Genomic DNA, 22331 nt, shown 5'->3' on the forward strand with positions numbered 1-22331 from the left:
GGCCGTCACATTGTTTCTATACTTAAATAATATGAGGCCAACCATTGAATGCTACGAAATATTACGTGTTTTACCGATATAACGTAATAAATAAGATTTCTTTTATAATGTGCAAACATCTCAAAATAATCTATTATCTGAAAAATTAAAACATCCACCGCAGGACTTTAATATTTTAGAATAAATGTGCATTTCACATTTATTCTAATATATAAATAATTCGAAAGAACATATAATTTCTATATATATGCATATATCCTTATAGGACTATCGTAGCCTTATAACAATTTTACTTGAGAGCAAAATAGACAAGAGACGAAAATGTAGGCTTTATTTAAAGCGGATGAAGCAGACAAGATAGTTAGAAATACTTGCAAATTTATTCTAACATTATTAAACTAGACATTATTAAATGCAATTATTATTTTGATGTATCTAGGTGACTGTGTTCCATACAGTGCAATATAGTATACTAGCGACCCACTCGGCTTTACAGAGGTGCAATTATTTTATGGATCTCTAGTTTTTAAAAATATATAACCCATGTTTCTAGCTCGTAATATACCTTTCTAGAGGTGCAATAATTAAGTCAGTTAAGTTTTTATTGAGTTTATCATCATAAACTAAAATTAAATCTTACCTCTATGTCATATAGTAACTATGGTATATGCAGACGATACTTTGAAGATAAAAAATACACTTGCTTAAGAGTCTTATCTCAGTTCTGCCTTATCAAGTAGAATGTAAATATAGTAGCGGCGCTATAGTGTCCATTTAATATAGTTTTATTAAATGTTATTTTTTTTAAGGTATTAAATATTAATATATATTAACAACTCAAAAATTAATACCTATGTTAAGGATCTGCACAAACGAAAGACTTTGTCTGAGAAACAATTGTGTCAGCCGTAGATGAATCCGAGTTTTATTTGATCTAAAAAAATAAATATACTGAAAATGCCCGTCGTTTCCCTATATTTTTTATATACAGGCATATTTCTTAGGCTATAAATAGAACTATTATATAGATATTGCATTGTCTGCGTGCTACAGGAAATAAAATTTTGGAACACACAATTGTATGTGGAAAATCCATTGCTAGTACAGTTACTAAGATTTTAGTAACAGTACTAACAATGGAATTTCCAATATATTAAGTAAAATCATGCAATGTTTTCTGCAATTTTTTTTATATTTTATGATAAAAGAGTCTGTATATCCAATTTAACAAACATTTTTATAATGAAGATGTCTTCATACATAGTGTTGTGTTCAGCCTAGCACACACAACACAGTAGCGCACATCAGCACACAGGAAAATGTCTCATAATTTACTCTACGGAAACAACTGTGAAGGTTCAAATAGGAAAATAACGACTACGTTATGAACTTTCATTGATTAAAATCATAATCTAACACATTCTTATAACAACGCAACAAATACACAGGTAATAAACACAAAGAGGGCTAACTTCTTCGTAAAATTTAATTGCAGTAGTCTTCTACTCTTACGATTAGCTTATAATAATAATTTTAGAGTCTATATGATACATGTCTACAATGCTCTAAAGTTAAAATGTTTCAATATTACTTACAAACTACTGAGTTACCTTACAATTAATTATTCATTTCTTAAGCAGCATGTTTCTGAAATCGCTATTACTGAGCGGCCGCTTCTCCCCGTTAGTGTGGTCGCCATTGGTAGCGGCTTTGCTGGTCGACGGTTTCTGTAGTACGCTCGGTATAAAACTGCTTAATTGTGTCCGCCGCCTATCAATAATATAAAAAAAGGCGTTTAGGGCGTGTTTAAAAAAAAACAAAAGCCCAAATAAGGATTCGTACTGCCTGTAGATTCCTAGTACAATATGTAAGCACATTTATGCTTTGTTACAATATTTATATAGCTTTAAAAACATTTGAAAGTCATTAATAATATCATATTACATTACCAGCCGTTAGAATTAGCCTGTGTGAATTTCGGTAATTAGCAATCTCTGTTTTAATCTAGCATATAGTCTATCATTTTTACATAACAAAGTAACTAACATTCATTCTCACCAAATTCTGCATTTATAAATCAACTTTTCTCGAACTCAAAAACAATATACTCAGCCCCCTGGTGGTATTTTGCTTGTTATTTTTCAGCTTACCAAGAGTAAATCTTTTTAGGAAGAAGTTCGCTTGGTAAGATTTGTTGAATGAAAATAAGATAATAAAATTACAGGATAAAAAGTATGTCCTTCGGAAGGGCAATCCATATACCACGGGCTTCACATGATAACTTGATATTCATGTTCCTGTCCAATACGTATGGGTGATGGTTACACCTTACTATGGGCCTACTTAAGGGCCGTTACATTATTTGTAATTTTTAATAGCATAGGGGACAAACGAGCACTCTCAACACCATGTGCATTGCAAGCTCGTTACCGGCCTTTTAACAAGGAATACACTCTTGAAGGTTTCAATATCGTATCGGTTCAGGTATATCATTGCTAGAAGGTGATTCCACAATGTAGTGTATGGCAAAAAGTTGCTATTCAGTTACATAAAAAAAGTATGGTGTACGTACATGCCGCTGCTGCTGTCCCTCTTGGGCTGGCCGAGGACGGGCGTGGGCGCGGTGGTCGGTCTCGGGGGCGGCGAGCTGAGCGCGACCCCGAGCTTGCGGCCCGCCACCACCAGCGCGTCGGCCTCCGCCAGCGCGGCCTGCGCACCCGCCTCGTCCTCGTACTCCACGTACGCCAGCCCCTTCGGTTTACCATCCCTGAGATTACAAGCACACTCAATATTTCAATTGAATGAAGTTAATATTCGAATACCACCTAAACTCCCTAGACCGGGGGAAAGGGGATTGTTAGCAACGTGAAATAATAACCCCATTCCTAGCAATGTACTATGTCAGATTGACTCCCACATGGCTCCTTCCTGGAAACCATCGCGACAAATTCATGGTGAATTTACCATGATGGAAGACCTGACTTTATGCTCATCTTATCATCCTCCACTGGTGCCCTGTCAGCATAAACCGTTAACGCAGGCCGGTGTATCATTCCATTATCATCAATTAAAAAAACTCCCTAGACCGAGTGGATATGGGGTATATATATACATTACTGTTATTCATATAAAGAACCAATTTTGGTTCTATCTATATTCATTTATCTTTACTTATTTACTCTTAAATATATCCAAAACTATAGAATAAGGTTTTTATTGGTGTCAATGGTAGAAACACTCAGCTACAGTAACTGATGGCCATATCAGATAACAGTTAAACTATAAAATAAACATGTTTACATAAACTACTTACTTATGTGTCACAACCCGTATGTCTTTAAGTTTGCCGTACTTTTCAAATATATCTGTGAGGGCTTCTTTTGTACAATGTCCGAACGGCAGATTCTTCACAAACAATTTATTCTTTTCCTCTGTAGTAGGGTACTTGAAGGTGGGCTTTGATTTTTCCGCTGAGTACCGTGATAAAAACATGGGCCGTCCATTTAGAGGTGTTCTGTCATGTTTTATTGCTTTCTCCACTGCCTCCTGAAATTTTAAATTATTCAAACTAGTCATTAGTGACTTTGGCGAATTGATAAACGTAATCGATGATTCGTGACATAAATATTAAAAACAAACAAAAAAGTAAAAATAGGTATAGTGATATCGGTAAATCACTTGCAAAAAAAATAGGCTGAAGACGGTAACAAAACTGCATGCATGCAATAATGCTGGACTAACCGGTGTTTTGTATTGGCAGTAACATATTGAACCCCCGAATGCTTTGACGCCAGTCCTTACTCGAAATGACACAACGTCACCATATTCTGACAGCTTATTCCTTAAACTCTGTTCATCCACTCTGCAATTAACACAATTACAAAAATTACAACATAATTGATAACCGTAATAAACATATTATTGCGAAATGGAAATACATATTAATTACAAGTACATTTTAATTCACCATCAAAAGAAATTGACAACCAAAATCCACATCAAGTTTTCCACATTTAGCCCTTGCATTTTGGCGGTTGTGCATGTAAAGCCTACTAAAGTACCCATCCGAACTCCTTATAGAAGCATAGAAGCTATCTAGTATCGATAGTAAATGACGATAGTGGTACCAATAAATACAAAACTAATTTCTATATAGCTTTTGAAAAAAACTATTAATTAATATGATTGAATTCAGGGCCTTCTCCTTTTTATGTTTTAAACTTTTTTGTTTTAATTATGCCAATATATTAAGTAAAAAATATATTTATATATAGCTATAAATTAAAAGAATTATAGTTAATGTAAGTATTTGTAACTATTGTATTTAACATACTTGAACTCTAAATTGCTGACAAACAGCGTGCATGCGTCTCTAGAGGTAACTTGGTTGCTTGATTCATTATCAGTCTTTTGACGTTTGCTGTCAGTAGCTGAAAAAAATATATAAAAGAAAAAAATTGTTAATATACTTTCAAAAACAGAATTAATTAACTAAAGTTAAAATAACCGAACTGTACTATGATAGTAGTTAATGATTACTTCAACAATTAATAAAATTATTGTAATAATACCATCAAAATCATTGTTATCCTGTTCATGAGATCTCTTGACTCCACTGCTTTCAGCATTCTGTATCTTGTCGTCGATATCCATACTTTCGTCTTTTTTCTTCTTGGCTTCAATGTCTTTATTGTCTTCGTCTGACTTCCTTTTTCGGTTTGGCCTGTCATCCTCTCTTTTTTTCTTTTTATTTTCAAATTTTGCTTTTTTATTATCCTGTTTCAATTTCTGTTTTTTGCCTGTCATCTTCTCTTTCATGGCTTGGTAGTTTTCACGCCATTCCTTTAATTTTGCCTGCAAAATTATATTACAGTATTAATTGGACGGCATAAGTGGGTACACCGAACAGTACAGATTACTAATAAAATTATTGACCAAATAATTAAATTAAGTTTCATGCTACTATTTGATAATAATGGAGTGAATCTCGTAGAGGTCGGTCCACAGTCCACGGTCCCCGTCGCCGCGCTCGCACTCACCTCGCAGAGCTCGGCGCAGTCGGCGCGGGCGGGCAGGCCGCCGCGGTCGGTCCACGGTCCACGGTGCCCGTCGCCGCGCTCGCACTCACCTCGCAGAGCTCGGCGCAGTCGGCGCGGGCGGGCAGGCCGCCGCGGTCGGTCCACGGTCCACGGTCCCCGTCGCCGCGCTCGCACTCACCTCGCAGAGCTCGGCGCAGTCGGCGCGGGCGGGCAGGCCGCCGCGGTCGGTCCACGGTCCACGGTCCCCGTCGCCGCGCTCGCACTCACCTCGCAGAGCTCGGCGCAGTCGGCGCGGGCGGGCAGGCCGCCGCGGTCGGTCCACGGTCCACGGTCCCCGTCGCCGCGCTCGCACTCACCTCGCAGAGCTCGGCGCAGTCGGCGCGGGCGGGCAGGCCGCCGCGGTCGGTCCACGGTCCACGGTCCCCGTCGCCGCGCTCGCACTCACCTCGCAGAGCTCGGCGCAGTCGGCGCGGGCGGGCAGGCCGCCGCGGTCGGTCCACGGTCCACGGTCCACGGTCCCCGTCGCCGCGCTCTCACTCACCTCGCAGAGCTCGGCGCAGTCGGCGCGGGCGGGCAGGCCGCCGCGGTCGGTCCACGGTCCACGGTCCACGGTCCCCGTCGCCGCGCTCGCACTCACCTCGCAGAGCTCGGCGCAGTCGGCGCGGGCGGGCAGGCCGCCGCGCGGTCGGTCCACGGTCCACGGTCCACGGTCCCCGTCGCCGCGCTCGCACTCACCTCGCAGAGCTCGGCGCAGTCGGCGCGGGCGGGCAGGCCGCCGCGGTCGGTCCACGGTCCACGGTCCCCGTCGCCGCGCTCGCACTCACCTCGCAGAGCTCGGCGCAGTCGGCGCGGGCGGGCAGGCCGCCGCGGTCGGTCCACGGTCCACGGTCCACGGTCCCCGTCGCCGCGCTCGCACTCACCTCGCAGAGCTCGGCGCAGTCGGCGCGGGCGGGCAAGCCGCCGCGGTCGGTCCACGGTCCACGGTCCCCGTCGCCGCGCTCGCACTCACCTCGCAGAGCTCGGCGCAGTCGGCGCGGGCGGGCAGGCCGCCGCGGTCGGTCCACGGTCCACGGTCCACGGTCCCCGTCGCCGCGCGCGCACTCACCTCGCAGAGCTCGGCGCAGTCGGCGCGGGCGGGCAGGCCGCCGCGGTCGGTCCACGGTCCACGGTCCCCGTCGCCGCGCTCGCACTCACCTCGCAGAGCTCGGCGCAGTCGGCGCGGGCGGGCAGGCCGCCGCGGTCGGTCCACGGCGGTCCCCGTCGCCGCGCTGTTCTCGCAGAGCTCGGCGCAGTCGGCGCGGGCGGGCAGGCCGCCGCGGTCGGTCCACGGTCCACGGTCCCCGTCGCCGCGCTACTACCTCGCAGAGCTCGGCGCAGTCGGCGCGGGCGGGCAGGCCGCCGCGGATACATTATTCAAATCAAATCAAATCGGTCCACGGTCCACGGTGCCCGTCGCCGCGCTCGCAACTCACCTCGCAAAGCTCGGCGCAGTCGGCGCGGGCGGGCAGGCCGCCGCGGTCGGTTACGGTCCACGGTCCCCGTCGCCGCGCTCGTTATTCGCAATATAGTCGGCGCGGGCGGGCAGGCCGCCGCGGTCGGTCCACGGTCCACGGTCCCCGTCGCCGCGCTGCACTCACCTCGCAGAGCTCGGCGCAGTCGGCGCGGGCGGGCAAAATATATACGGTGCCCGTTTTAAATCGCAGAGCTTATTTAGGCCGCCGCGGTTATCCACGGTCCAATCCCCGTGTCATCACCTCGCAGAGCTTATCGGCGCGGGCGGGCAGGCCGCCGCGGTCGGTCCACGGTCCACGGTCCCCGTCGCCGCGCTCGCACTCACCTCGCAGAGCTCGGCGCAGTCGGCGCGGGCGGGCAGGCCGCCGTGGTCGCGCTCGTAGTCTAGTCTGCGACGCAGCTCGTTTACGCCGCAGCAGCGCGCGCAATAATGTGGGCGGCGTCGGGCACGCGCCGCATCTCCAGCTGCAGCAGCGCCTCCCAGTACTTCGACATGCTCTTGTTCTCGCCGTACTCTGCGTGCGAGCCGGAGAAGGGGGATAGTACAGTATTATGCGTTAACACCACTACTATCTAAATAAGAGCCACTAAGTATGTGGCCCTTATGTATGTGTTTGATACATTATTCAAATCAAATCAAATTTATTTGCACTAAACATAGGTTTACATTGGTTGTTATTGTAATATAATGTCCCATTATGTTTTGCCTAAAGAATCTTAAGGCATACAATAATATATAGTTTTTTAAATATATTTTTATTAAATCAATTGTCATCAGGAGAATTACAAAGACATATTATTATTATTAGATATTAGAAATCATAAAAATATATTGACTATATACTTTGACAACTTTGCCATTTTATCCCTCTCCTTCATTAACTTCCTATATCAATTAACTGTAAAGTACTGTCAAAAAATACTTACTAAATATTTCTTCAAATATCTCCTTGCCTTGCTTGGGATCATTCATTCGTTTGTATTCAAGTCGGGCCCAATACAGAGGTACTTCACAATCATTGGCTTCTTCTCCCCATGCCTGTAAATTTTATGGCTATTATAATATTATACAAAAAAATCCATATCATGACTACACTGCCAATTACAAGAGGAATCATAAAAATCCACGTAATTTTACCAAATCTAATAGAACAACTGTATAAATTATGTTTATTGTAATTAACTTTTAGTACAACAAAAAGTTAATAAATAATAAATTCAATATATTGAACTTCCTTCTTTTAGAGAATCTACGAAATTTATAATATATATTACTAATAACGTAATAGCATACACTATTATAACATTAGTTTAGTTGAAACAGATATATTTTAACATAAGCATCTTGTCTTATAATATTAACATCTATGTATTCTTTTAAGATAGGTACTAGTGCAATAAAAAAAAAAATTAAAAACCTCAGCAAGTGAATCCCAAGCGAGTCGGAAGGTCCTCCGAAGTTTATCAACGTCAGATTCATTGTCGAACGCGGTGCGACGACGTATGAATTCTAAGTAGCCTAACCATAGAGCTTCGGCTTCTTTGTACGACTCCATCCCTTTTGACAGAGCCGTCTCGAATATCCCTTTCACCTATTACAATAGAAAACCAATTATAGATCTGAGCTTCTGCAGCTCAGATCTTTCATAATAGACAAAGTACTAGGTATTAAAAACATTTAATTTAATTAAATTCATAAACGTGGTAACTCAGTCCTATTTCAGTAATCAAGAAGCTTGCTTTGTACTTTGTGTTTCAGTTGAAAGGTAGTGTAATTATAGAGGTAATGGAAATTTCTGACTTCCAGAACCGTCAGTAATGAACTCAACTGAATATTTTTAGCGTATAATCAGATCAAAATATATTTATTCATGTGGGTCTATTAGACTCTTGTGATATGTCAAAAACTACCGGCATTTCAAAGAGCATTCGAACTTAGGAGAACTGACAAGAAACTCAGCTTTCATTCTTTTCAAATGTGCTTGTACATGTTTACAAAAATACAGGTACATTACATACATTAGTATACATTTTTAAATAAATTAAATATAATAGTAATATAAAAGTTACCTCTTGGAAGGTTTTCTCCTCGTGCTCGGCCTGCTGCATCTTGAGCTGCCAGAAGGTGTGTCGGCGTGGGCAGCGACGCGTGCAGGCGTCCAGCACGCGAGCAACCGTCGCCCGAGAACTGCCGCGCGCCGCCCGCGCCCACCCACACAGCAGCCCCGCCGCCGCCGCGCCGCCGCACGAGCCCGACGCGCGGTCGTACACCACCTGCACGCGCGCACGATGACCGCTAGTGTCACGACTACACACCCCCCGCGCCCACCCACACAGCCAGCCCCGCCGCCGCCGCGCCGCCGCACGAGCCCGACGCGCGGTCGTACACCACCTGCACGCGCGCACGATGACCGCTAGTGTCACGACTACACACCCCCCGCGCCCACCTACACAGCAGCCCCGCCGCCGCCGCGCCGCCGCACGAGCCCGACGCGCGGTCGTACACCACCTGCACGCGCGCACGATGACCGCTAGTGTCACGACTACACACCCCCCGCGCCCACCCACACAGCAGCCCCGCCGCCGCCGCGCCGCCGCACGAGCCCGACGCGCGGTCGTACACCACCTGCACGCGCGCACGATGACCGCTAGTGTCACGACTACACACCCCCGCGCCCACCCACACAGCAGCCCCGCCGCCGCCGCGCCGCCGCACGAGCCCGACGCGCGGTCGTACACCACCTGCACGCGCGCACGATGACCGCTAGTGTCACGACTACACACCCCCCGCGCCCACCCACACAGCAGCCCCGCCGCCGCCGCGCCGCCGCACGAGCCCGACGCGCGGTCGTACACCACATGCACGCGCGCACGATGACCGCTAGTGTCACGACTACACACCCCCCGCGCCCACCCACACAGCAGCCCCGCCGCCGCCGCGCCGCCGCACGAGCCCGACGCGCGGTCGTACACCACCTGCACGCGCGCACGATGACCGCTAGTGTCACGACTACACACCCCCCGCGCCCACCCACACAGCAGCCCCGCCGCCGCCGCGCCGCCGCACGAGCCCGACGCGCGGTCGTACACCACCTGCACGCGCGCACGATGACCGCTAGTGTCACGACTACACACCCCCCGCGCCCACCCACACAGCAGCCCCGCCGCCGCCGCGCCGCCGCACGAGCCCGACGCGCGGTCGTACACCACCTGCACGCGCGCACGATGACCGCTAGTGTCACGACTACACACCCCCCGCGCCCACCCACACAGCAGCCCCGCCGCCGCCGCGCCGCCGCACGAGCCCGACGCGCGGTCGTACACCACCTGCACGCGCGCACGATTACCGCTAGTGTCACTACTACACACACCCCGCGCCCACCCACACAGCAGCCCCGCCGCCGCACGAACCTGACTGCACACGCCGTACCGTCAATACGTATGTAGCCCGTGTAATTGGGCAATACCCCGGGTAATCGTCCACCCCATCGATAGATCCCCTGTTCTATTAAGTAAGTAATCCCCCCCATGATCGCCGCTGCATTAGCACGACGCGCGGTCGTACACTACCTGTACACGCCGTACTGTCAATACGCATGTACCCTGTGTAATTGGGCAATACTCCGGGTAATCGTCCACCCCATCGATCAATCCCCTGTTCTATTAAAACGGCCATCAAAACCTCGCCGACCTGAGACGAGATCGAGCCGAGTCGAAATCCTAGGTATGCCCTTAGAAAGGAGTCGTATACGTCACGCCGAAGATGGTCTTCTGCTGCTTCAAGGAGCCACCTTGGAGCTGCAGAAGAGCATCTTCTACTACCTACCTATTCCGAAGGATAGGAGTCTATCTCATTATCATCCAGTGAAGCAATAAAAATCAATTACCGTAAATAGCACTAGAATAGTTCAAAGAAATGTGATACAAATAATAATAATATTTTAGTATACACATTAGAAACTAAAGTTATCCGAACTTCAAATTAACTAAGCTACTGGCTTGATTTTAATAACACAGAAACAACTATGTAGGTGTGAATATAATAATATACCTATATATATAGTAATAAAATTTCAAGTCTCGTACAGATATATTTGCCAGAGCATGCCTATAGCAAATACGCATAGGGGATTGTCCATATTTTGATAACAATATTACAAAGTGTGTACCTTGAGTATTCCGTTACAGTCGCACTCGGCATACTTGTCACGTTGTGCAAGATCCTTCAACGTTTCAATGTAATCCTGATAAATTTTATACTTTTCCTCAATGTTTCTGCAATAAAAAAAAAATATTAACATTTATCATCACATGGGGCCATCCATATAATTACATCACACAAATTTCATCTTTCATTCAACTCACAGCTGGTCACATATGACTAGCTTTTGCCCGCGGCTTCGCTCGCATTAATTTAACCCTTTAGGGGTGGAATTTATCAAAATCCTTTCTTAGCGGATGCCTACGTCATACCTGCATGCCAAATTTCAGACTGATCCGTCCAGTGGTTTGGGCTGTGCATTGATAAATCACTATGTCAGTTAGTCACCTTTGAGTTATATATATTTAGACTCCCTCACCCTAGAGTAATGTCACATATTCTACAACTTTATTTATTCTTATGTAAATATTTTAAGGTTTTTGCTAAAAGCTTAAATTTTGTTGTTAAATACATAAATACAATATATTCAGATTCAAATGCGACGTCACGAAACATAAGAACCATCACTCCCACCCCTTGTTACAAATTGTCGTTTCTCTCCTTCCCCATAACATATGACGTCATTTATGGACGGCCTCTAACATAAAGGAAATAAAATCTGTTTACATTATTTGTTTGGAACATTCGTTGAGCGACTTTGACTCACACCTGACTAATTTTATTTATATTATATAAACTTACTCTGTTGTAAGAAGCTTATCTTCAAATGGTGTTATTTTTTGCAAATAATCTACAGCTGCCTCGTGTTGCTTCTTTACCTGTAATCAATTCATCAGAGATTTAAAATAAATAATACTGAATTGTACATATTACATTTTTTTTGTAAATAATTAAAAAATATTATTATATAATAATAATAATTCTAATAATCATCTCAAGACAATTCACACAACGCCATCTAGACCCAAGTTAAGCTAGCTAAAGCTTGTGTTATGGGTACTAGATAACTGATGCAAATACATAGATTTTTTTTTGTAAATATATACATATTATACATTGAAAATACCCAGACCGATACAAACGATCATACTCATGAATACAAATGTTTGTGCCGTGCGAGGAATCGAACCCGCGACCATCGGACGTAAAACGGTGGGCTGGACCGCTAGACCATCGAGGCCGTCTTGGATACACATTGGATACTTTGTAATACTACATGAAGCAATAAAATAGAATTAGAAGTCAAACTCACTATTCTGAAATAATTAAATAAAAAAAAATCCAAACACTTTCAACATTTAAATTTAGACAAAAACCGTGATATATGTACATACAACCATTCAATAAATTAACCTTTTCAATATATTTTTCATCATGTAACACAGTGGCCAACTCTTGCAGTTGTGGCCATGCTTCTTCTCCTCGCAAAAGCGGGCGGGAAACGATCTCTTCAAGACACCATAGTACACGTTCTTGCTGCGCTTTATATTCCGTGTCTTCTTCACTGAAAATGATAGCCAATTTACTACCACAAATATTTAATTTAATTATCTACCACCTTCAAAAATAAGAAATTTCTAAGTTTAACTATTTAGTTTATACATGGTTTTTAGTATATTCACGAAATCGGATTTAAAACTTTTTATTCACCTAATAAAGTAAAAATTGGTTTGTTATTTTTATAAGATTTAAGAAAGTGCAAAAAAAACAGAAAACTAAAGATTTTTCTGAAATAAATTCTTTTTCTTTCCTCTTTTTCTAATGAATCTGCACTTACCTCATAGTCTCCAACTGCGATTTTTCCAACTCCAGCTTGGCGTCCCAAAACAACTTCCCAGAGAAGGGATCTGCACCTGCACGTCGCAACACTTCGTCGAGCTGCTCGCGCGCCGCTGCCACATCACCGACCCCCATCGCCCATGTGCACCACTCAGTTAGAATTGAGATTGCTATTAACATATAATATAATACATTAACAAATAAGCAAATTTTCAATAAGTTTTATTTACCTGAGGGCAAAGTAATTAAAATAAGAAATATATTTAGGATATTTGCCTACATTACAATGCAACATGTAGCTTTAGTAAGGATATACTAAATCATTGTAGCTTAATGATTTAGTATATCCTTACTAATATTATAAATACGAAAGTATTTAAAATTTTTTAAAACACTAGTCATAACAGACCAAATATATATATATATATACACATAGAAATGAAGTGAGTAATATTAAATTCATGCATGCAATAGCTTCACATGAAGAATTAGCATTAATTATTTAAGTGAGATTAATTATTTAAATTTTCTTAATTGTACATTAAAACTATACTCTAGTTCTTAAAAATAGGTACTTACAGTAACAGTCTAGTGTAGCCTGCTTAAACAATTCAGCGATACGTTCACGCGATTGCCACGTGTGCGCCAGTGATGCCTCTGTCTGCAACCATAGCAGCCAATGTTCCGCCCTCAGTGCCATCATCTGCTGCAGCCTCTCGAACGCACTTCGCCATCTATCTAGCTCTGTTAAGGCCCTATTAAAAATAAAAAATGCATAAGTCATTTATCTGTACAAAAACATTGAATAATAAAAATGTAATTAATTACCAAATCATGTAAATGTAACAATGAATGTGTAGTTAGTAGTACTAAATGGTATGCTTTACACAATTTTTAATATGATCTAGTTTGTAGCTATTTAATGGACTTAATTTTGATCAATCAAACTTAAGTCTATAATAACCCTAGTTAATTAATTAATGATTTATGTTGTAGCATTTTTTGTCAGTGTTATTTTATTTATATCTTAGCTTTTTTAAAGCAATTACAGGCATTGATACTTTGCATTCGAACGAATTCAAAGTTAAATAACTTTATTACGTTAAAATAAATTTTAATTATGTTTTTCAATATGAAAGCCTTTATTATAGTAGATCATACGGCATCTTCTTGGCCATGCCTTTAAAGCTCGGTTGATCATTATTTGTGGGATTTTCTTGACCTCTTCCCGTAAAGTCTTTTTAAGCGACAATATTGTCTTCACTTTTCGCTTGTTCATTCGCTTCTTCAGATATCCCCAACAAAAGTAGTCCATAGGAGCACAATCAGGACTGTTTGGTAGCCATTGATGAGATGGAATGAAAGTAATTCTGCTTGTCTTAAGGAACTTTTGGGTCTTTTTTGACATATGACTTGGGGCTGAGTCTTGATGGAAGACACAGTCCTTATTTGGGTACAACTTTGGTATATCGTGTCGAATAAATGGATTTAAGATCTTCTTTATGTAGTACTCTGTATTGATCTTTGCACCGGGTGTCACAAATCTGAGAGAAGTACAGCCATTTGCCGAAATGCCCAACCATACCATAACACCCTTAGGATGTGACTGTTGTTGGTATACGTCTAGGTCTTTGCGAGTTTGTCCTCTGGATTTGTACTGGACACGTGTTTGACGATTACGGTTAGCAAGGTAAAACCATGCTTCATCAGTAGTGATGAACTTTTTCCAACGATTACATCACAATTTCATATACATAGGCCAAGAACGGCAGTATCTCTTTTGCACCGAACCCGGACTCAATGCTTGTACTTTCGGTTTTTGGGCCAACTTTTTATTAAGTTTTTTGTCTATTTGATACCTCACAACATGTCTCTTCACTTTCAAGATATCGGCCATCGCTTGTTGTGTCGGAGGGTTTGGGTTATTAACCATAGTTTCCAGTTGTTTGAATTGGCGTTCCGTTAGTGGTGGTTTACGACCCGGCGGTTTACCCTTTGGCTTGATTTGGTTAACATTTTCACTTCTCTTCTTGATCTCAGTTATGGTACTCTTAAGCAATTTGATTTTCAGACCTTTAAAGTGTTTTATTATTCGAGAGTATGACCACTTAATACTTAAAAATGCCAAAACCTGATGTTCCACTTCAGGAGCTGTTCTGGCCACCATTTTGATTGTGATTGGTATTAAATTTAATATAAACAAAAATAGAGAATTCAATATTTATTTTTATATGAAACCTGATTACTAAGCTTTCATTACAGTTTTACAATTAACTATTGAATTCGTTCGAATGCAAAGTATCAATACCTGTACAACAGTAAAACATGGTAAAATGTAAACTGATGACCAACCTGATAACCACCTGTCAGGCACCCAGAAAACCATCCCCTATTTACATAAACAGCACTATAGGCATCACATTACCATGTGACACCATTGATACAACACATACCTTACCTTTCGAGTGTACTAAGATGTTATGCCTCTTATTCTGTGATTTACTTAGTTTTACTTTATTTTATAATTTTCTTATCATAAAGTAAAGCCAATTTGTTAAAGACATGCAGTCTTTAGCAAAGTCAGACTTCATGACTGCTACTTTCTTTGCTACTTTATACTTCAACAGCCACCTTGCCATCCAGTGCATGCAATTTAAGCACTCATATGATAGGTAATTTTTATTTTAGGGATTTTTTTTATGGATGTCAATGGAATGGTGCTCCCGCGATGAGCATAAGGTCAGGTCTGTGGGTAATTGTATTATGAATATTATGTGGGTACTGTATTGCATGTTCCTTTATTAAACAGTCTCAATCAAAACGTCTTTCTGTTAGCACCTTGGTCCTGCACCTTGACATGGCGCAGCCGGTATTAAAATAAATATATATATAAATAAAATTGGTAAAAGTGTATTTTGAAAGTATATACATACAATTGGAGAAGAAGAAAAAAGATAATAATTACGTGCAAAATGGAATCTGTTTTACAACCACCACAACCGTTTCTTTTTGAAAATGACCTTGTAAATGTCACATATTTAAGCAGAGAATGGGAGAAGTGGAAAAAATCATTTTTAATATACTTCGAAGCTTGTGAATTATCGAAAAAAGAAAAAAAGGTACAGATTAATATTTTGTTGCATATAATTGGAGAAAAATGTCGTGAGATATACGACCAGTTCACAGAAACATTCAAGACTATTGAGGAGGTGATTCAAAAATTTGATGATTTCTTTTTACCTAAGAAGAATCTAACAATAGAGCGACATAGATTTTTCACTCGGAACCAGCAAGATACGGAGACGGTTACGCAATATGTTTTTGAATTGAATAAAATGGCGGCTAAGTGTGAATTCAAAGATTTATGTAGCGATCTTGTACGCGATAGATTAATATGTGGAATAAAAGATGCAGCAATGAGAGAAAGATTATTGCGTGAATATAATTTAACATTAGAAAAGGCGGTAGACATATGTAGATTGGCGGAATATGCGCAAGCTGAGCATTTGAAACGAAAATCCTGAATATCATGTACATGATGTGAAGAATAATAATAACGAACATTGGAGGGAACGGATGATATTCACTGGATAAATCGTGGATCTTCAAGAACCAGAGCCAACCGGGGTGTACGGCGGATTCCTTCAGATCGTAGGTCGGGTCACGTACCGACTTCATCTCATGGCGTGAAAACGAATCGGTTTTCGTCGAACAGTGAGTGTAATAGATGTGGTCGCATCCATAATAGGTACAAATGCCCTGCATATGGACAGAAGTGTAACAAGTGTAGCCGCATGAATCATTTCTCAAGAATGTGTAGAATATTTGAGGTGCTGGAGGAGGATTCCACCGATCAGGTAATTCATAACCTTAATTACAAGTTCATTTAGTAGTGATTGGTTAGTAAAATTATATATCAGAGGTCAGCTGGTTGATTTTAAGTTAGATACAGGTGCAGACGTAAACGTTATTCCGTTAAAATTATTATCCAAATTAAGTACAAACAAAAGCGATTTGACGAGTACGAAAATTAAATTACAGGCATATTCTGGTGACAGCATTAAAGTTATTGGTAAATGTTATTATAAAGTAACTCATAAACAGAATAACTATATTTTAAAGTTCATTATTGTTGATGTTGATTCTTCGGCTATTTTAGGCAGGAATTCATGTGAGGAATTACAATTAATAAAACGAATTATGTCCGTAAGTACAGAGGATAGTAATAACAAAATTTTAAATAAATATTTGGATGTATTCACTGGATTGGGCTGTTTACCCGGTAAATACAAAATAAAATTACATAAAAATATTAGTCCTGTGGTACATGCGCCTAGAAAATTACCAATAGCCCTCAAAGAAAATGTTAAAAATACTTTATTAGAAATGGTGAACGATGGTATAATAGCGAAGGTGGATATGATTGGGTCAACAGTATGACTGTTGTCAAAAAGCCAGTGGAGATCTACGCATCTGTTTAGATCCCCGAGATTTAAATAAGGCGATTAGGCGGGAGCATTTTAAGTTACCCACGTTTGAGGAAATTACGTCAAATTTATGTGGTGCAAAATTTTTTACCACTTTGGATGCTAAGCAAAGTTTTTGGCAAGTCATGTTACACGAGGACAGTACCGATCTATGCACGTTTAATACACCATTCGGTAGGTATAAGTTCTTACGGATGCCGTTTGGTATCTCTTCAGCGAGTGAGATATTCCACAATAGACTTTATAATCACTTTGATGATATAGAAGGTGTTATTTTGTTCGTTGACGATTTATTAGTTTATGGGGAAACCAAGGAAGTTCATGATATACGTTTAGAAAAGGTATTGCAGCGGTGTCGTGATATAAACATAAAATTAAATAGAAAAAAATGTAAAATAGGACTAACAGAAATAAAATATTTGGGACATAAAATAGCTAAAAATGGTGTGTATCCTGATGATGATCATATTAAGGCGATAAAAAATATGCCTACTCCTAAAAATAGAAAAGACATTGAGCGATTTTTGGGGTTGGTCACTTATGTAGGTAATTTTATCCCTAATTTATCGGAGAAAACGTCACTGTTACGCGAATTACTGAAGAAAGAAATTGTGTGGCACTGGGACGACAGACATGAACAGTGTTTCAGCAATATTAAACAGTGTTTAATTCGACCACCTGTACTACAATATTATAATTTAAATAAGCCAGTCACTATATCTGTAGACGCCAGTAAAAATGGTTTGGGCGCGTGTCTATTGCAAAACAATTTACCGGTATGTTATGCATCAAAATCTCTAACCAAAGCGGAACAATCATACGCACAAATAGAAAAAGAGTTGTATGCTTGTTTGTTTGCTTGCGAAAAATTCTATACATATATATACGGTAGATCAGATGTAACTATAGAAACAGATCACAAGCCGCTAGTAAGCATAATTAATAAACCTCTGTATAGTACCCCCGCACGTTTGCAACGGATGTTGTTACGTTTACAACCTTATTCATTCAATCTTGTCTATAAGCCGGGTAAGTATCTATATATAGCGGATACACTATCGCGTGCAGTAGCACCGAGTGACGGGGCGCGCGTTACACAGCGCTGTGATTACTTGGACTTGCAAGCGCAAGTGTGTGCAGTGTCTGCCAGCAACCCATTGACAGACACTCATTTTTTGCAAATACAAAAATGCACTAAATCTGATAATGAACTACAAGAATTAATAAAACTAATAAGAGAGGGATGGCCAGAACATAAACATCAGGTACAGAGTAACGTGTTAAAACCTTATTGGGATATTCGATTTGAGCTTACTGTATCATTTGGTATTATTTGGAAAGAAAATAAAGTCGTAATTCCAAAATGTATGCGTAGGGAGATGATAAAAAAAATTCATGTCGGTCACATGGGTGTAGCAAAATGTAAAATGCGTGCACGAGAAATAATGTATTGGCCTAACATGAGTGCTCAATTAGCAGATTATTTATCAAATTGCCAATCCTGTTTGACGTATAAAAAACAGAACGCCAAACAATATATATATATATATATATATATATTTCAATTCAAAATTATATTTATTAGTAGTAGATTATTATAGTAAATTTATAGAAGTGGCGAAGTTGAATTCTCTGAAGTCAAATGATGTTATTGAAAATTTAAAATTAATATTTTGTAGGCATGGTATTCCGGAGATTGTAATGTCCGACAACGGTCCTGAGTTTTCATCTAGTATTTTTAAAACTATTTTTTCTCGTAATTGGAATTTTCAGCATGTCACTTCGTCGCCAAGATATCCACAGTCTAATGGCCAAGTTGAAAGGTCCATTCAAACTATTAAAAATATGATGAAAAAGACAAGTCATGATCACGCTGATTTTAAATTAGCATTGTTAGAATATTTAAATACGCCTATAAGTTTCGAAATTCCTTCGCCGGCTGAGTTACTGTATAATAGAAAATTACGTAGTATATTACCTAGTTCACCAGAATTGCTGAGGCCTAAAATACATAGAAATATAGATACTAAGTTGAGAGCCCGTCAAAATATGCAAAAAATGTATTATGATCGTCATGGATGTAGGAATTTAAAACCTTTAAGTGTAGGTCAAAAGGTTAAAATTAGAATGCAGAAACAATGGGAACCGGGCACAATAATAGATATTGCAGGTATACGTTCCTACGTTGTGCGAATGTTATCAGGGGATATTGTTAGACGCAATAGAAGACATATTATTAGCGACAGTGATCAGCGAGTCGATGACTCATTACCCTTGTGCTCGTCAAATCGTTATGATGATAGTTACAGTTCGCACACTCCAGCAACCACGTTATCAAATCAAGCCAGTGACTACAACAATGAAAATAATTCCAATGTAAATATTAATGGTCATTTTACACGTTATGGCAGGGAAGTGAGACGCCCTGATTGGTGGATAATTCCTGACAGCTGAGCAGGTGCATAGACCTACTACACAACAAACTACATACATACTATGAACCTGAATGAAAAACTGTAATTTCAAATAAAATATAATAAATTGCATGCTAGTGAAATGATATTTTGTTTTTGTATAAATGATTTTTAAGACTAATAAAATGTAAATTGATATAAAATGAATGCAATTAAATGGCAATATAAATAAATAATGTAGAATGTAATGACATTTAAATATATATGTATAACTAAGCAACATTGTTTACTAATCAATGTCATAACATTAAATTCAATTAAAACAAAATTATAAGCATCAAGTAGAGATTCTAATTGTATATGTATTCATCAATGTTGAAAATTTAAATAGCCAATGGCACTAATATGTGTTAATTAATTTATAAAGATTGTATATTATTAATATTTAATTTCTTCCATCAGTTGTGTTTATGTAATTGTGATTGGTAAGAATAAAGATGAATTTAAAAATAAATTTATATAGTAATAAAAAATAAAATATATATATATGTAGTGAAATATGGATATAAACTACTCTATTACTACTACTACTACTACTATATTACATTGTAAATACAAAATTACAAATATAAATATGTCTTAATTTTATTATGTTGAAATAATTATTAATATAATATATAAGTAAGCGTCAAAAGGTATATATAAATATAGATTGTGTAAATTTTTATACATACATACTTCATTTATTTTGATAAGGGGGATGTGGGTAATTGTATTATGAATATTATGTGGGTACTGTATTGCATGTTCCTTTATTAAACAGTCTCAATCAAAATCTTTCTGTTAGCACCTTGGTCCTGCACCTTGACCAGGTCAGTTAGCCCATTATGACAAATTCACCAGGAATTTATCACAATGGCGGGATTGTGATGGGGGCACCGCAGGTCAACCAGACAGGGTACATTGCTAGCAATAAAATCAACAATCCCCTTTTGCCCCCCAATTTAGGGGTTTGGGCAGTTGCTTGCACTGTAGTACTTTAACCTATTGGAATCTATTGTGTTTACTCTGTTTCAGAGTTAGCTATCTAAACCTCTTAGGAATAAAATGTTTGAGATACACAGGCTAGAGGTTGGGTTTTGCATAGGAGACACATATAAGGGAGTATTTTGAGTACCCTATTAGGTCTTTTGAATGTACTGATCCTAGCAGTGATTTAATGTTATCAGTAAAAAGTAACAAAGTTATTTATTTAAAATGTTTTAGGCATTGAAGCATGCCACAGATGTGTTAAAGGCCATATTGGGTCTTTTTTAACATAATATATTGCCCAATTGATCAACATTTTCTACTTCCTACACTTTTTAGTAATATTATACCATATCTAGAATGGATACTAAAGAATTGATAGAAATTGAAATACTAAGAACTAGACAACAAAGTCTGTTAATAATAATAGCTTAACATTTCGAATACAATTTAAAAATATTATTTTATCACTACTATCAAAAAATTTTGTAAGTGAATAGATAACCATTCATCATCTTACCATAATGATTGTATGAGTTCAATATGATCATCATAGTTATATGGATCCTCCCCGATGCGCCGTTCCAGTTCAGCTACTTTCCTCTCAAGTGCACCTTCATCATCATCATCCTAAAAGGAAGTACCTATATGTAAACCTTATTGCATATGATGCTTAAATGTCTACCTAAATGATTGCATGAATTTGATGTGAAGATTGTATCACAAGAACAAACATAGACCATTATTTGTATAAAAAACACAAACATAGTTGCAGGAAAGAGTTATTAACTGAATTCCATCATTAGAGAAAGATTGTATTTTCCAGATGAATCGATGAGAGAATGTTAGGTTACATGGTTTAATTAAAGATGTGTAGATATCACATGCAAAATATGTAAGAACAAAATGTACTTTGAGTTTAATGTTGTCCATGATGTTGTCACTGAAAAATTTTTTTCTATATAAAAATGTTAGTATTTATATTGTTCGAAATTTAAAAAAGTACTGCTATTAATTAAATATAATAATTCTGTTATTATATGTAAATACTAATGTAACAGTAACAGCAGAGATTGACACTGTACAGGAATCACCTAACATAGCACTCTTTGTATGGTGCCACTTGTAACATCGCTTTCTATTTTTATATAGAATTTTATGTACTCGCATGACTATGATGTAAACAAACAGAATGGAATATGTGGTCCTGGTCCTGATTCCTGATTCCTCACAAAGGATTTTGCTTGATATTTTCAGACCTTGTTTGTAAATTTTGATTATGCTTATGGCAAAGATTGAAGATAATTAAATTCTAACCCAATACGGAAGCGAATTACGAATTCTAATTGCAGGTTTGCTGGTAAGTTTTTAAGGATAAAAAAGCTAGTTAGTTTCAAAAATTTGCTATAAATTAAGGTTTACTTCAATCATATAAAGCAATTTAAGAAATACATCTAAGGTAAAGTTTTTTTTTATAAATACGGATATTGCTTACATCTGAATCATCAGAATCTTGTTCCGCATCATCTTCCTCCACAACAACTTCTATCTCATTCTCATCTTCCGATTCATTTCGCACCTCATCTTCCACGATTGCCATTGCTTACAGCGACTGTAAAAACACTACGCAGAGTTTTTACAGTAGGTAATCCGTGTTTGATAACAAATTAAATGCTGCCCAGCAAAGCAAACGATGAAAGAAGAACGATGGCGGAACTGTCAAATAAAATTTGACTTTGATTATTAATTATATGACGTTTATGAATCCTGTTGCTATCTAGAAAAAAAAATAACAGTTTTTTGTATTCAGCTATATAGTAAATAAAAAACAACGACAAGCAGTAGAACAAGCAGTCTTATAAATACTGGATTTATTTGCGTTATGAATTGAAATTACTATTATACAAAC

General features: G+C 39.8%; 1 protein-coding gene across 1 annotated transcript; it reads right to left on the bottom strand.

Moving 5' to 3' along the window:
* Positions 1 to 923: 923 nt before the first annotated feature.
* LOC131846223 (squamous cell carcinoma antigen recognized by T-cells 3-like) lies at positions 924 to 22130 on the bottom strand. Its single transcript, XM_059195478.1, is given in 18 exon segments — positions 924 to 1770; positions 2573 to 2767; positions 3314 to 3546; positions 3742 to 3862; positions 4334 to 4430; positions 4572 to 4854; positions 6877 to 6965; positions 6968 to 7066; positions 7479 to 7590; positions 7970 to 8143; positions 8622 to 8825; positions 10721 to 10826; positions 11455 to 11531; positions 12067 to 12217; positions 12491 to 12662; positions 13072 to 13247; positions 20943 to 21052; positions 21918 to 22130. Coding segments are annotated over 18 exon segments (2649 nt in total). The 5' UTR covers positions 22023 to 22130; the 3' UTR covers positions 924 to 1625.
* Between the last annotated feature and the right edge of the window lie 201 nt (positions 22131 to 22331).

Source organism: Achroia grisella, unplaced genomic scaffold (genome assembly GCF_030625045.1).
Source record: "Achroia grisella isolate CSIRO2021 unplaced genomic scaffold, CSIRO_AGI_Agris_v1 utg109, whole genome shotgun sequence".
NCBI classification, from domain to species: Eukaryota; Metazoa; Arthropoda; class Insecta; order Lepidoptera; family Pyralidae; genus Achroia; species Achroia grisella.